This window comes from Falco cherrug, chromosome 5 (genome assembly GCF_023634085.1).
Source record: "Falco cherrug isolate bFalChe1 chromosome 5, bFalChe1.pri, whole genome shotgun sequence".
NCBI lineage: Eukaryota > Metazoa > Chordata > Aves > Falconiformes > Falconidae > Falco > Falco cherrug.
The window spans coordinates 28,614,166-28,629,925 of record NC_073701.1 but is presented as its reverse complement, the minus strand read 5'-3'; the positions used below and the strand labels follow the sequence as shown (position 1 = coordinate 28,629,925).

Here is a 15,760-nt window from a genome sequence, read left to right as displayed (position 1 = left end):
ATTCCCCTTAAGTCTTAGACCATCAAATCCATTAAAACTATCATCACCTTTTCACCTTTTACTATGCCCTTACATGCAGCCTCAGCTGTGTTACTCTGAGTCCCAGGGAACTCGTGACTACAGGAGTAGATCTGGAAGAGGGTGGAGGAAGATATTTTGAGCTGCTGAGCCATACACATTTTATAAATATCTCTTTTTGTTGGCCTCCTGCTTGTCATTGCAAAAATTACGAGAGGTACAGCATATCCCAAACAAGATCGGTTATAACCCTAATATTCTATTCACAATCTTGGATTTTTTGTGTGTGCCACATAACTTAACAGGAAATCTATTTTAGGTAGTCTTTAGAGAGCTGAAAAATTTTCTAAAATTCATTTTCAGTAGGATGTGTCAACATAAAAGAGGGCTGTGACTCCAGAGGCAATAACCCCACATGTGATGGAATGAGAAAAACCATCTGTATATCCCCAAAGAATCTGGAAACTTCCTGTTTGTGGAGCTGTACTGCTTTTTCTGGCTTTGTAGGACAATAAGACAGTGATCCATAAAGTGTCACTGGGTACAGCAGTTTCTCCTGGGAGCTTGCAAGAAATGAATGCATTTTTCTGCCCACTTTTTCCTTTTTTTTGCTTTTTTACACAGCAGGGCTTGAATGTTTCTGAAGTTTGGTGTGTCAGAAATTGTCCCAAGAGAGATGGCTTCAAGAGGACTGACATGACCAGACGCATGCAGCTTCTTATGTTTCTCTATCAGCACACAGTGAAACCACCAGCACCCATATGTGTATACAGTAACATCCCACCCGCCATGCTGGGGCTGGCTATGAGCAGGCATAATTCAGAAACCAACACAGAAAAGAGATTTCAATTCTTTCTAGCTGGAATTGTACAGACATGTGTCTAGCCATCCAAAATAAGCACAGGCCTTCACACTGTAAATGGGATAGCTTTCAAGAGGGTGGGAAAAGTGACTAGGAGAAGCAATGAAGACTTTGAAACTTTTTCTTCAAGCCCCTTCCAACCACTTTTCACTTTTTTCTTCCCTCTCAAAGGTGGTGATTGGAGGTATCAACATTGACTTTATAGCCAAGGCGCAGAACCCTGTCATCCTGGTACTGTATCTATAGCAGTTTTCTTAGCACCACTGCCATTTCTAGCTACATTTACAGGAGTGCCAAGCCAAAGAGGGTGGGTGGGGTGTGGGGGAAGGTGGTATACATGCATGATATTCACATATCTGTACGGACACATGTGCACTAATGTGGGAGGCGTAGCACTCCATGTTCGGTGTGTTGGCTAGGTGGGTAGTGGGGAGATACATATTGACCTACTCTGTTCCCGTGCTATCCCTACCACTCAAGACAGGTACAGACTAATGTATCATCCTTACAATCTCCAGATATGACTCTGGCCTCTACGGTTTATGTTAAAGTGCCTTGGAGCTATTCTTTGATGCCGTAAGTCTAAAATGTTCTTTTTGCAGAAGAGCAGCCCAGGGCACTCTTGAAGCACATGTGCAAAGAGCTAGAAGAAATGGGTGAAGATCCTCACTGTGCTATGACAACCTCTAATTCAAGGACATACCCTATAGGGAGGAAATCCCCATGTAAGAGCCAGCTCTGGCTGACTGGGACTCTCTTAGCTACGGAAAGCAGCATGAACAGGAGTAAGAGTCTCCGTTTAGAGTACCCACAGTCATAAGAAACCTTTGAGAAAAGTAGTACTGACACAGTTACAGCCAAACAAGAGCCAGCTTCCTCAGTCATACAGGATTTGAGTCACACACAAAAAAGAAAAAAAAAAAAAAGCAAAAAGCAAGCTTTAAAAAAATAGAACATTTTAAATGTTGCCAGACCCTCTCCCTCTTCATTTGGTTTGACTAAGAACCAAGAAGCTAAAGTGGAACAAACCTGGGAATTTCCCATTCGCATGGTCCATACAATTCTTATTAAGCTATATGAAGTACACACAGGGGTGGTGAAGCTTGCTCAGAAGTTGTTTTGTGTCTCAACTTACTCTATGCTGATTGCTGAGGCATGAAACTCCTGTTGTTAGATGGGGCAGTCTGTGAACACCTCTCCGTCAGACAGGGGAAAGACGTGCTGGGGAAGCTGTCCTTAAGGAATTTGGCTATCCAGTGATACAGAAGCAGAGGCAAAACAATATTATAATGGTCAAGGGTGACACGTGCTGGGGCATCAGCTACAAAGGCTTGCAAAACCCAAAAGTTTAACTACTTCAGTTGTGATCTAACTGCTAACATACCCCATTCTCAGCTATCAGGACAAGGAGCTAAGCTGTGTCCAAGGGTGGACAGCCACCCTTTGATGTGTCAGGCAGGAGAGCAGATCTCTGGACCACCCACAGCACGGTAAGGGGCCAAGGGCAGCTATAGACTCTACTGGGAACAGCTGACGGGGGGAAAAGAAAAAGGACATTTTAATGTTGCATGAAAAAGTGAGGCATGAGCTGCCCTTCTGTACAGCAGTGAACCCTAGAGCTGATGCGTCCATCGTGGCAACTTCCCAAAAGTTAAGCTGAAGGAGGATTTGGGAACTGACAAATAAAAATGTTCCCACTGACAGCTTCTGTGGTTAGGCACAGAGGAAGAGGCGCTCTTAACAGCATTTCTTTTAGCTGTTAAAGACAGATTTTTTCCAAGAACTCAGCACCTAGGAGGTCCCACCCTTATGCATGCTGGATTTGTTGCAGAGCACTGGGGTACCACTCAGGTCTCTTGCTGTCTCACCAAGAAAGCAGCTGTATTCTGTCCTGGTTGTAATTCCCACATGGCTTTCAAGGCTATCCAAAAGCAAAGCGCTTTATAAGTGACCTGCAGAGAAGGATGCATGGTCTTGCTCAGAAAAAGGTACTGGAAGAAACATCACAGTTATAACTCTCAGAGTACCCAGAATTTGAGCTGAGTCTCTTTTTTACATTAGACATTCAAACCCCTTAGGACATAGAAGAAGGTTCAAGAAACTCTCTCAGTTCTCTGAAATATTGCCAGAAAGCATCAGCCCAGTCTTGTTTCAAATCACCTCAGCAAGCCCATTTTCACGCAAGTTCTTTCATCTCAGCCAGCCCCACCTGAACACAACACAGAAGAGATACTCAAGTACCGCTTAGACTTGGGGTTACCAGCTGAGCTGGCAAGGTGCGATAAGAGCCAGTCATTTATTTTTCTTAAAAAGCAGGCTGCTAGTTTCTTACTGCACCTACCTGCTACTTTAAAGAGAGATTTTGCATCTTCATTTCTTTTAGGCCCTGTGGGGTTGTACAACAGCAGAGATCACAGCTGGATTCCCTGAGCGGGAGTCTGGTGCGCCTGCTGTTAGGGCAAGGCTTGGCTTAAAAAACCCTGCAACTCTGCCTTTGTGATGTGTGTGGGACTAAAAAGGAAGATCAGCATGCTAGACAACAAAAGGAGCTCATGAGTATTTTCAACATTCCTGCAGGCATCAGTTTTGAAAAACAGATAGTGGAACTGCATAAAAAAAAGAGTTTGTGCAGTTTGTGCTCATTACTGATGGCAGTTAGTACCCTCTTTTAATATTGAAATAGGGGCTAGAGTTCAAAGCCATGTTGTTAGACTTGCCTAAACAAGCATCCTTGCTTTTTACTTTGGAATTTTTAGGGTTTTTTTCTTCCTTGGCTGCCTCTATTATGGATAGTGAGCTTCAGAGTTAAAATAGCCAAGCTGAATGCTCGCAAAATCTGCAGCACTCAACAGGAGGCAGTTGCAGATATCCATTCCTGGCAGTACCAGTGGCAATTCCCAGGGAGCATGAGCAAGTGTAATGGAGGGGTACTTGGGTTAATGAGGAGTGACAAGTAGTGGAAAGACGGACAGAAGCCATAGGTTGCTTATATACAGGCAGTTCTGCTCAGGTGGTCTGGAGAACTGCCAGACAGAAAAGCAAAGGCATCGAGAATTAGCACAAAGTCTTACAGACTACGGAACCGGGGAGAGTCAGGGCAAACAAAACCAGCTTGGAGGTCAGAAGAGAGTTACGAAAGAGCGTATTTAGATGGGAGAGCAGCCTCTTACAGTCATAGCACTGGATGCAGAAGAAAGCATTGTGTGCGAAGGACAGTTGTGCAGCTTCACACACAGGCAGAAGAAGGGTCCTTGGGAAAGCTTCAATATGAGTTTTGAGAACGCCCAAGACCAGTGATGGGTTGGAGGCAGGATGTTTCTTACTGTGAGTTGGCAATACATTTACTTGTTTCAGACAGATAGTGGTGTGTACAAGCAAGAAAAACATATGTGCAGGGGTATTCTGGTGCACCTGGGCTAACACAGGGTGGAGAGAGTCTGGGCCAGGAGCTGCCATGTACAGGCATGCACACTCCTCAGCGCTTGCCACCCAAATGCTCAACATACTCTTGAAAGCTCTAAGTCATCCAGAACTGTGAAGATCATTATAACCATCAGTGGCAAGCTGTCTTCAGAAATGGAAAGCATGTCTCAGGGTTTTATGAAACAAGAGCTTCATCTGATAGTCACATGAAGCCCAAATTGATCTGAGCACTTACTGATGTAATTTGTCTGGCAGAAGAATTAGAAGGAGATGGGTAAGGGATTACCTGTGTTCTGGCAATTTGGCTGTTTGTGACAGGCTGACAGATGAACAGAGGAGTGGAAGGCAGATGCAAGAGAAAAAGAAAAGGTGATAACCACACAGGTGGAGAAGAAGTGTATATTTGGTGTGGGGTATGTTTGGGAAGAGACAGTTGAGTGAAACAGTATCCAGGCACTGAAATAGATCTTTCCATGAGTAAAGTACAGAGGCGGTACTGACAAAGATAACAAATCTCATTTTACCTTCAAAAATGAAAATAAATAAAAAACCCCAAACCGCTTTAGGGGAGAGGTAAGTAGCAGAAGGAAGGTAAGGAAGGCAGCTGCAGTGCCCATCAGGTCTGGGTCAGCAGCTCTGGAGTCCTAGCACTATTGTGAGCAGGCAAGTTCAGACGGCTGCTCGTATTGACTGAAACACTCATTAGTATTGTTCGTATATAAACTGAGAGGTCTTAGCAAGTAAGACCAAGCGAGAAATGTATAGGGAGATTAAGTGGACCTCCCTTCCTAGGAAGCAGACCTTTGTCATCAGGGTTGAAGTCTTTAGATGGCTGTAGAATTTGTATTGTCCTAGATGCGGTAGCTAGATGCCTTCGGCTCCCTCTAATTGCTGACCTATATTTCAGCAACATCAACTCCACTTCACATGTTAATGGAGATGTAGCATCTACACCAAGCAGCCCTTTCAGTTTTGCCAATTAACAATTTATTCTTCCAGGGCGGTGGGCAAACAAATGCTGGAAGAGTGAGACGAACCTTTGGTGGCGTTGGAAGAAACTTGGCAGGTGCCTAGTGCTTGGGTTTGCCTGTGGGTGCATGCCAGCTGTGAGTTGTCCTTTGGTATTCCTTCAACAGCAGGAGCTCTTGAATGCTGTTAAGACCTGGGGCACGTTAGGCAATATACCGTTGGGCAGACTGCCTGGAAAAGGCAGGGGCCATTCCAGAAAATAAGGGGAGGGAGTTGGGATCAGTAAACGAAAGGTCCCCGAATAGTTAACTAGCGTACAGCACAGTGACCCCAAATCAAAGTTAAATAAACATCAGTGATCTCCAACGACTACTGAACAGTGTGGCCCTTGGCACTGAACTGATGCCAGGTTAGCTATAGTTGCAATAGAAGTATGTTTTGAGCAAGAATTTGAAAGGAATAAGCTTATTCAAAGATGATCATCTTTGCCCCATGGATGAGAGGAACTGGGGCACAGGAACTGCTGTAGAAGAAAAAGGGCTACAGTCCTTTGCAATAGGAAAGGATCACACTGTACCTGGTGCTCCACCACAAGAAAAAAATACCTGTGACACCCACTGAGGTAGAATTTGTGGTAACTTGAAGGGAGAGAGGAAGGGTTTCCCATTAATCCATTCAGGTTCAGTTCTAGTAAGATAGCATGGTGGGAACAGCAGCGTGGGAAGGCCAGCAGCAAGAAACACTGTATGCAAAAGCAATGTGGAAAAGCCCACATGCCTGTGGTGGTAAAGGAGATGATGCCGGGGAAATGCAGAAGTCTCTTCCCCCTTCTTTTTTCCTCCACTCCCAGATGTTCCAAAAAATCCAGAGAATTCAGAGTGACAGTGCAGCAGACAGATGCAGATGGCCCCACTCAACCCCAGCCAGTTATTTGCAGCAGCTGTGGCTGAGTTTTATCCCGAATGTCCTTCTAGACAGGAATTGATGGGCATTAAGTTTTGCAGGAGAGGACTTTCCTACAGACATTTACCCTGCACACGCTGTCACTGTGTTCACAGGGCTCTGCTGGATTTAGTAATATTTTTTGTTTCCATTTGCTTTTCAGACTGCTTAAGCCGTCTTGGACAGACTCCTCTCTTTTTATCAGCTGTGGGGAAGGATGAACATTCAGAGTCCGTCCTGCACTACTGTCACCACATGGTACGTTGCACAGTAGTGGCACCTCAGAAGCATGGAAGCAATGACGTTACATAGAGGGGAAAATCTCCTCAACCCTGGCAGACATAAGAGCCACTTTCCATCAGGTTAAGAGTAGGAATAATTCAGTGCTCCTTTAGTTACAGGCAATTAGAAGGCAAGGACCCACCCTGCAGAAGACAGGCTAGATGTATGTGGCCTTTGGAGCCTGAACTGTGGGGTCTGAGCTCAGCTCCAGAGTGGTGCTTGAAGGAGAAATCATGAAAAATTCTACTAGGGCCTAAGCACAGCCAGAAATATGAAACCCTGACCCTGAGGACAGACAAAGCAATGCCCAAATCAGTCTGGTTTGGGTAAAGCATAAGACAGAGAAAAGCTGGAACTGGGAGCTCAGGCTGGACACCTCCCAAGTTCAGAGGAGTAGTGTCCTCCACATCGCTGCACACCCCTACCCGTGCACCAGAGCAGTACCTGGCTGGAGCAGCAGCTTGTCCACCGAGGCCAGGGAGCCAGGGGCAGTGGGAGCTCACCAGGGGCAGCAAGGCAGAGCATCATCACCCCAGCGGGGAGCAGAAAAAGCCAGGAGGGCAACCCTAACCTAGGGCACCAGGCACCTCCATGGTGGAGAGGCAGGGCTGAAGACAAGCCAGGGGTGTGGGCAGAGCCCTCAGGTGGGGCTGGTCAGGGCCATTAAGGCCTATTACTGCCCTCAAGGCCCTGGTATCCAAATAGAACACATGGGTCCATAGTTCTGCCTACCTGAGCAACTCAGTAAATGAAGCGATGAGAACAAGAACTCTTTTTTTCATTTATAAAGGCTTCATAGCACCATGCCTATAATTCCTCCTTTACCCACCACAGCACAGCTTGTGCCATCAAAGGGAGTGGTTTCCCAAGGGAAGATGGACTTGGTGGCCAGCTGCCATGCAATCCTTGCCTGTAACAAAACACATTACCAACAGCATTGGAGAGGACCCTTTCCTTAAAACCTCTGACTTCCCTGTGAACTACTGGGGCTGACGCGTTCCTTCATCTACATGTATATTCCATGAAATGCCCTGAGTTCTCTAAGATGATCATTCACAAGACCCACGGAGGAAGGACAGGACACCTGTAGCTATATCTGTGACACTGTTGTAAAAATGGCCCCAAGGCTGCCCTCAAAATCAGGCTGTGCAGTCAGTGAGGTGGCTAACGTAACCACGAGCTGAGGTGTGCCACCAAGGCATGCCATCATGTTAGTAGGCCATCAAAGGGTCACACCAGCCACGGCAATGGATGACGGGAGTAGGCAGGGCTGCAGACCACTCTTCCATTATGCCAGAGACACAACCTATGGAAGTGCATGGCAGAGACCTGTCACTTTCATTTACTAAATGTTTCCTGTAACCTTGTTGTGTTGCAAATACAAAAAAAAAAAAAAAAAAAAGCCATCTGCCAGCACTGTGTAGACCGAGATACCTCTGCAATGTTGCTAATCTCAAGGGAGAAGGGAGGCTGAAGGGGTAACAGCAAGCTGGGCTGCTGATCAGATGGGCCCAGGGAAGGAGTGAGCCGAGCGTGGCAGGGAAGTGAAGCATGCTCCGTGTGTAACTGTCCTCCCTGTTTTAGGACATGAGCGCTGTCCTTCAGCTGGAGGGGAAGAGCACAGCCACTTACTGTGCAGTGATCACTAGTGCTGGGGAGCTCAGCATCGGCTTGGGAGATATGGACATCCACCACCAGATAACAGAGCAATACGTATGCATCCATCTGATTTGTAAACTTTTTCTTACGAGCAGGTGTGTGGATGTGTGACAAAAGGCAACGGGTAAAGCTGTACCAGGAGGGAGTGGGTGTGCAGAGGGGACATGGGGAATCCTAAAGTTAAACCCCTTTAACTTTGACCACTGAGACAGCAGCAGGGTCAGCTACCAGAGCCCTCTATTGCTGCTGACCCAAATGGAGCTTCTATCTGTTTCTGCTTCATACAGTATCACCACTACTATCATCCCTGACATGTAGACCAGTACCCTCTTCGTTAAGTAGTCTCAGCTAACCCGTAATTTTTGGCGCCTTAAAGCCAGCAATAAATCCAGTCCACCTGCAGAAATGGTGGACTGCATTTCTCCCTTTAGGGAAAAACAAAAAAAAAAGTGGGCAGAGCACTGGTTAAACCAAGTTTTCCTGTTCCATCCCCACCATCCCTGTTGTGTCTACAGGCTGAGTCGTATCAACAGGCACCGCTGCTCAGCACATCCAAACCTTCAAAATGTCAGGGCTAATGGAAGCGGTGATTAAGGACTGATTCAGTGAAAGCCCCATTACTGCACCCTCCTTCCCTGCTAGTTCTTTTATCAACAGAACAAAAGCCTGTGCTTCGTGACTGACAGCAACATGGAAGTTAAGTGCAATTTACTTACCAGTGGCATCCCCATGAGGTGGAGTCTTCCTAGGGAAAAACACGGTCATTGCTCCCACTTCCATCCCCACCCTGCCTCTCCCAAGCCTTGGCTTGGCACAGAAAACCATTACATGACAGATTAATTCTCCCGAGCTTTACGAAACAGCTGTGGCCAGTGGAAACTCTGAACCAGTCTGCTGCTGCGAAGTGCATTCTGGCAGCCCTTCTTTCCACCAGGATTAGCAGAGACATGGGAGGGATTCTGCAGGAGTGCCTATAGCATTGCCTTGGCATTCAGGCAGCAGTCATGCAGCCTCAGAGCGCCAAAGGAGGGAACAGAAGCTCCCCACTCTACTGCTCCACTGTCCGCCATCCCTACACCATTGAGTTGGACCCAGGAGTAAAACACTCTGATGAACAACCTGTCTGAGGAGGCATTGGGCCCAGAGGACATCTAAATAACCTGCACAGCTAGCAAAAGCATAGTCAAGCAAGGCAGAGCACAGGGGATCCTACAGTGGCATTAAGCAGCAGCGTTCCCTTTCCCTGTACAGCTCTGACTGACCCACAGGTGCCAAAGTGGTATAGTGAGGACCAGCAACTATCTCTCTCTGCTGGAAGGGTCCTGCTGGTTGAGTTCAGCTCTTAATGTCAGGAAGCAGGGGAAGGAGAAGAAGGGGTGGAAATGAGACAAATGGAAAAATCCGTTTTCCTTAGGAAATCAGTCTTTTAGATTCGTGTCTGCACCCAAGGGCTGCAATACAAGTGAAAATCCTACATCTCGAGTCTGGCCAGCAATCATTTTGTCCCTCTGCAGTGACTCAAGCTGTCTCTACTCTGTGTCCTGGATTTTCACTAGGTGTCCCAGTTCAAGGAGAACCTGTGCCAGGCACCCCTAGTTTGCATTGATGGAAATGTGCCTCTTTCCACTATTCAGTATGTCTGCCAACTAGCCAGAGAGCATCAGCTAGCAGGTAAGGAGAAGTCGCCCAACCCTGGCCCCGTAGCTCCTAACAGTGTTTGTGCCAAGACACTTTGGAACACCCTGAGTGCTCTCCACTGCTGCTTGCTGGAGATGCCCGGTTATTGTCTGACATGCTGTGTTATTCAGCACTCCTTAGGGTACCCTGCTACTCGGTTTCAAATGGATGAAACATTTCTGCTTTCTCTTGAGTTTTTCTCATTCTGCAGCTAAATCACATTTCCTGTAGCTATAGCCCCTGGGCGCTGCCAGAAAGCCAGGGAAAGCTGCTCCCTTTGCCTTTAATCTTAAGGCAAGCAAAATATGTGTGCTTCTGCCAGTTCGAGTGGCAATATAGTTTGCTGCTCAGAATAAGCACTAAAGCATCTTTTGAGAGGCTTTATCTCCCATCCCACTTCCCATAAACCACCACACCCCCACACCCCTCTGCCCTCCCAGTGTCCTGGGGACCCTTCACAAAGCTTCCTATTGGATTTATGCCTTCATTTTAAAAAGCAAATCCTAAAGGAGACAGTGTTCTTGAAACCTGGCAGAGGCTCCAAAACCAGCCAAGAAGAGTAACAAAACTGAAGTCTGATTATATCACTCCAGAGCCAGAAGCAATTGTCTCGTTGCTGAGCACTGGAAAGGAAACCTTGGGGGACCTGGTCCCAAGCATGGGGGAAACAGTATTTAAGTTTCTAATAGATTACAAGTATAACAAGCCCAGCTGTGCAGATCATGCTAAGCCTTCTACACTGCATCTTGCTCTGACATAGAGATGAACCACTAATGAATTAATTATCTAACCAATCGCAATGTTGTTTTGAAGTGTGCTATGAGCCAACAGATGAGAACAAGGCCTCTAAGCCATTCCTCTCAGACAGCTGGAAAGCGCTCACATACATTTCCCCCAACCTGCAAGAGCTAAGAGCAATAAACCGGACCCTTGGGAACCCTCTGCCAGCAGGTATTGAATACTCAGAAGGGTCAGTCACACTTTTAGATAACCTAGATCCTGGAGAAGAGCATTTTCTGCTCCAGCCCCCATTTCAAGCAAATTGGGTTATAACACAGCGGGAATTCATAAGCACTCCTGGTGTCTTCCACCTTACAGCCATCTCTGCGTGGTTTGTACAGCCCAGGCTGGCCTGATGATCTATTAGATAGCACTGTAGGCCTAGGATGGCTTCTTTTCCAAAATCAGAGATCCCATTTGCCTCACTTCATCAGCTAAATGGGAACAATCTCTGGTTTGTAAACAGATCTCTGAAGCATGGTGCTCTGAGGGCACATGTCCCAGCAGGATCACCCTTTGCAGAAATGAAATACTCCACCACATGCAGGTGGAAATCCAGCAGCATTAGGAAAAGGAAGTCATGCTTCAGGACAGGGTTTTGATCTCTACTGACACATCTTTAGTCCCATGAGGGGTGGTTTCCTCAGCATAAGATAGAGGTATGGTATGGTATGGTATGGTATGGTATGGTATGGTATGGTATGGTATGGTATGGTATGGTATGGTATGGTGCATGGTATGGTATGGTATGGTATGGTATGGTGTATGGTATGGTATGGTATGGTGTATGGTATGGTATGGTATGGTATGGTATGGTATGGTATGGTATGGTATGGTATGGTATGGTATGGTATGGTATGGTATGGTATGGTATGGTATGGTATGGTATGGTATGGTATGGTATGGTATGGTATGGTATGGTATGGTATGGTATGGTATGGTATGGTATGGTATGGTATGGAAGTCTAACGTTGGAGAATTCCATATTTCCCATGATTTAAAGAAAAAAATATACATCAACCACATTGCAGAAGTGCTCATAAATAGTAGTAACAGCGTTCATAAATAGGCTGCCAACCCACAAAAAGACTAGTTGAGGACCCTTGCAGTTATACCACAGTTTTTCCTCCTCACTTTCTGAAGAGCTGCCATCCAGCTTGGAGGATGTTGTCCAGACTGCAGTGGCCTTGGCCTGCCCTTTGCTGGCCCACCTGCACTGTGTGGTGGTGACCCTCGGCGCTCACGGCATCCTCCTTTGTGGCAAGAGCCTAGGAGGGAGCATCTTGCTTTGTTCAGGAGCTCATGAACAGGTAAGGGCACAGAAAACTAACTGCGAGCTCTCAGTTGCTTCTTTCTTGGACCATATAGCACCGTTGCTATTTCTGGTGGCATGGCAGTAGTCCTGGGGAAACGTGGCATCACTGCTGGCAAATGTACATCTTTGGGGGGTGGAATACACAGCTCTGAAAGAAAACCGAGTTGTCTGTCTGTATACTGCTGGCTCCTAGTTTGACCAGTGTTTATGGTCAACTAGTTTTAAATGTGCTTACATGAATATTTTCAGGAAGCTTCATTTAAATCACTGCTCTCTTTCAAACTGTTAAAAAAAGATTACTGCCTTTTTTTCCCCCCTTTTCTTTTTTTGGCATCGTGCAGGTCTGGATGGCATCAGCCACATCAGGCCTTACCAGCTTGGGCAATTCCCACTAACTTCTCTCCCCTCCCCTCACAGACTGCTGCTGCCAGCCTCTGTGCCACCCACTACCCCGCCATCCACATCAGCAGGGAAGAGATAGTCAACGTCTCAGGAGCCGGCGACAGGTATACTGCTTGCTACTTTGCCTTCGTCAGCTAGATGTGGAAGGGCCATAACTGAATTTCTTTGAAATTCTGCTGCAACGGCAAATGACCTTTTGCTGCTTGAGGAACAGACACTAAGGACACAAACCTGGACTGGTTATGGTGATTCCTTGCAAAGCTTGCTTAAAATGTCCCCCTAAGCACCTGGGAAGCCAGTATTGCCATTATTAGTTTTGCTTTTCTTTAAGGTCCATGCCTTTCATGGCAATCTAGTAGTTCTGAATTAGTCCAGGCTGAGCTGCTAAAAGCAAAGTAAACCACCTTACATCAAAGCTGTCTTACTAGCTACTTTATTTCCACACTTCTCCAGTGGAAGTGGGACTGACACTCAGTAGCTAAAACCGTCCTATAAAACATTTCATCAGGTTCTGCATTCGCCTCTGGCGATAGCTCATGCTTCAGAAGAGCGCTGTATAACCTGCCTGGCTGTTCACACAACACTGTAAGTAGAGGTAGGAAATTACAGGTAATTATTCCTAGCCCCACTGATCAATTCTCAGTCTGTCAGAGTAATATTTTATTCTGCTCCTTGCTAACTTGTCAAACTATATGTAGTAGTCAGGGTTTTTTTCTTCTTGCTTTGTACACGACAGTAATTGATTGCCTTTCATTGCCTTGGGCTAGACCAAAAGGCTGCATGTGACAGATACTGTTTCCCTTTGTTTTGCTACTCTTACCTACCAATAACTCAACATAGCAACACTTCTTTTATCTTTTATGGTTGGGCAGAATGAAAAGTCTTTTTTTTTTTTTTTTGAAACCTGTAGCATTTCCAATATTTGAATTAGGATCAATCAATAACTTTTTGCCCAGCTAGTTAACCTGCATAATGCCAGGATGCACTCCTTGTGTCCCACATCACCACTGAGATGAGTCGAGTGCAACTGCAAGTTGGTCTTCTCCAAAGAAGACCGAAGTGTTGCTGGGACCAGTATGTGTAGCAGCAGAGAAATGGGGGCTGGGAGGAACCTCGGCGGGGTCAGCCTGCCCCAAGGCAAGTTCAGCTTTGCTCACTGCTTCTAGCAGATGTGCCCAACCTCTGCCAGCCCCTCCAGGGACACAGCCTCCTCCCTGCATCATCTGCTCAGTACACAACTACCCCTTACCGCAGGACAAGTTTTTCTAGAGGCTAGTGTAAACTAAACATCTTCTTTAGGGTTTCCTTTCCCTTTTCAAAAGCTTAATTTAAGGGAAGACCAAGGGTGAGATAAAGTATGCCACTGCCAAACACCTCCACTGAAGGTGGAGTCGAACAAACTTGACATTTGTTTTTTGTTCCAAAGCTATCTGAAAGTTTGGGGCCCGTTACTGCTCCCATTCCTGAAGTAATATGGGTTTGGAAATCCCATTTCCCAGAGTCCCCAAGTGTGTATGGGAATTTTCATAGTCCTCTTGTTTGTACAGGGGTTTCCTCCCTGGTAACCCCGGCTGCTCCACTGAGCTGCAGAAATCCCTGTTCTACAGAGTAGGAGTGGCAAAACAGGTCAGAAATGCCGGGACACTACATTGACATACATGTCACCTCCTCAGCATATAAACTGGTGAAGTCACCCACGGCCAGCCTGGTGGCACTTCCAAGGGACTATGCAGCAGGGTGTAAGCCAGGGCTGTAACCCGTTCACAGTTCAGCCCCCGTGAACCCTTGCGCTTTTGAAGCACTGCTCAGGGGACACCGTGCACCCAGAGGCAGTGACCAAGGGCACCTCGCGCCATGCTCTGACCCTGGGGCTCTCCTACAGCTCTGGAGACGCTGCCCAAGGAGCTGCGTGTGTGCAGGGAGCAGCAGCTGTTTGCTCTCCACACCTGGCTGCTGTGACAACATAACACTGCGTGCCTGCACGTGGCATTGCTAGGGGATGCTCCCCCAAATATTTACTCTAAATTTCTGGAGCTGTTGAGAGATTGAATGGTTTATGGGAATCATAATCGTCTGTGCCTTTGTTATGGATAAAAAGATGTTGAGGTAATTAGAGCACACACACACAAAGAGTCTTTTTCCCTTCCCTGTAGATTTGCTCATTAATCCTCCATGCCATCACACTTTCCTGTCCTTCCTTCTTCTCAGATATTATCTTATCCCTCCTCTTTTACTTCTCCTTTGTCCTTTCCTAGCTTCTGAGCATCATTACTGTATTTAGCCGTGAATAAACAGCAGTTGTCCCCAGTCAATCACAAACACCACCCTGCATGTATCCATGCCTCAACAGAGCCTTCCCCTGCAAGCCAGGCAGATGGCAAGGTCATCCCCTTCTCTTGACGGCCTCCTCGGTGCCTTGTGAGGACCTGTGGGTGACAGCTGTTGTTCCAAACACTCACATTGTTTTCACAGGGAAAGCTCAAATGGAAAGCCACAGCAAAAGTTTACTAAAATCTGAATCTACAACCTCATTTCAGCTTTGGATTTCTCATTCCAGCTGTGTCTGTTGCTCCTTTCACATACATATGGAAACTTTAACTCTCTTCCCACCCATCCCTCTGGGGACAGAAGGGAATGTAACGAGGTACCAACAAGGAGCAGAGAAGTGACAAAATGATCAGAGAGCAAGGGAAAAATAGATTATTCCCTTTTTAGACTCCTTTCTTTTCTCCTGCCTCACCTGGAAAACTGGGAAGAATAGAAAATGTGGTGGAATGGGCAAGTACCTCAACTTCTCAGATGAGAAACAAATAAGATGCTAATAAATAACACTATTTGCTACTCTAAATTTAAAAATAAGTACAGAAAAAGCAAAAACTTTTCCTTATAACCTCACTCCTCCTGTGTGACATATTCTGCTTCTGTAAGTGTTGGTTTAGGTGCAAATGAATGCTCTTACAAACGAATGGCCGAATGGCCGTGTTCCTGAGAGCAAAGCTGATCCCCCGGTGTTCAAAACTGCCTTTCTTTCTTTCTCTCCACAGCTTAATGGCAGGAATCCTTGCAGGGATGCTTGCTAAACATGACACAGACACCTGTGTCCGGATGGGTCTGCTCGCTGCTAGCTTGTCTCTCCGTTCCTATGAGCCCATCTCCCCAGCAATCAGCACTTCCAGTGTTAGCCAGGAGCAAGTCAAGAGCAGGAGCTGGCCAGAGGTGAAGGTATGGAAGATGGACTAGAGCACCATGGCTTTCTCATCGATCACCATCTTGCACTGCCAGCATTGCTATTTCCAGGAACTGGCCTGTGTTTTGAGCTTTGAGCTCAAAAGCTGGCTGCTGACCAGATAGACTTTCAGTGCACGCTACCTTTCAGGAGGTCAAGTGTCAGTGGAAGGCATTTGGTGATAACTTGTATTGCACTGTTCACA

General features: G+C 46.5%; 1 protein-coding gene across 5 annotated transcripts in view; it reads left to right on the top strand.

Annotated features, from left to right (window-relative positions):
- LOC102057389 (uncharacterized) overlaps window positions 1-15,760 on the top strand; it is a 25,506-nt gene extending 9,746 nt beyond the window's left edge. For 4 of the 5 annotated variants that reach the window (XM_055710748.1, XM_055710754.1, XM_055710749.1 and 1 more), the window contains exons 11-19: window positions 1,052-1,111; window positions 5,303-5,369; window positions 6,378-6,472; window positions 8,081-8,209; window positions 9,712-9,826; window positions 10,646-10,783; window positions 11,756-11,922; window positions 12,345-12,433; window positions 15,374-15,760. In XM_055710748.1, the coding sequence (XP_055566723.1) occupies window positions 1,052-1,111; window positions 5,303-5,369; window positions 6,378-6,472; window positions 8,081-8,209; window positions 9,712-9,826; window positions 10,646-10,783; window positions 11,756-11,922; window positions 12,345-12,433; window positions 15,374-15,569 (1,056 nt within the window). In that variant the 3' untranslated portion in view covers window positions 15,570-15,760. The remainder of the gene's footprint in view (window positions 1-1,051; window positions 1,112-5,302; window positions 5,370-6,377; window positions 6,473-8,080; window positions 8,210-9,711; window positions 9,827-10,645; window positions 10,784-11,755; window positions 11,923-12,344; window positions 12,434-15,373) is intronic. The other variant, XM_055710750.1, reaches the window with a different exon arrangement.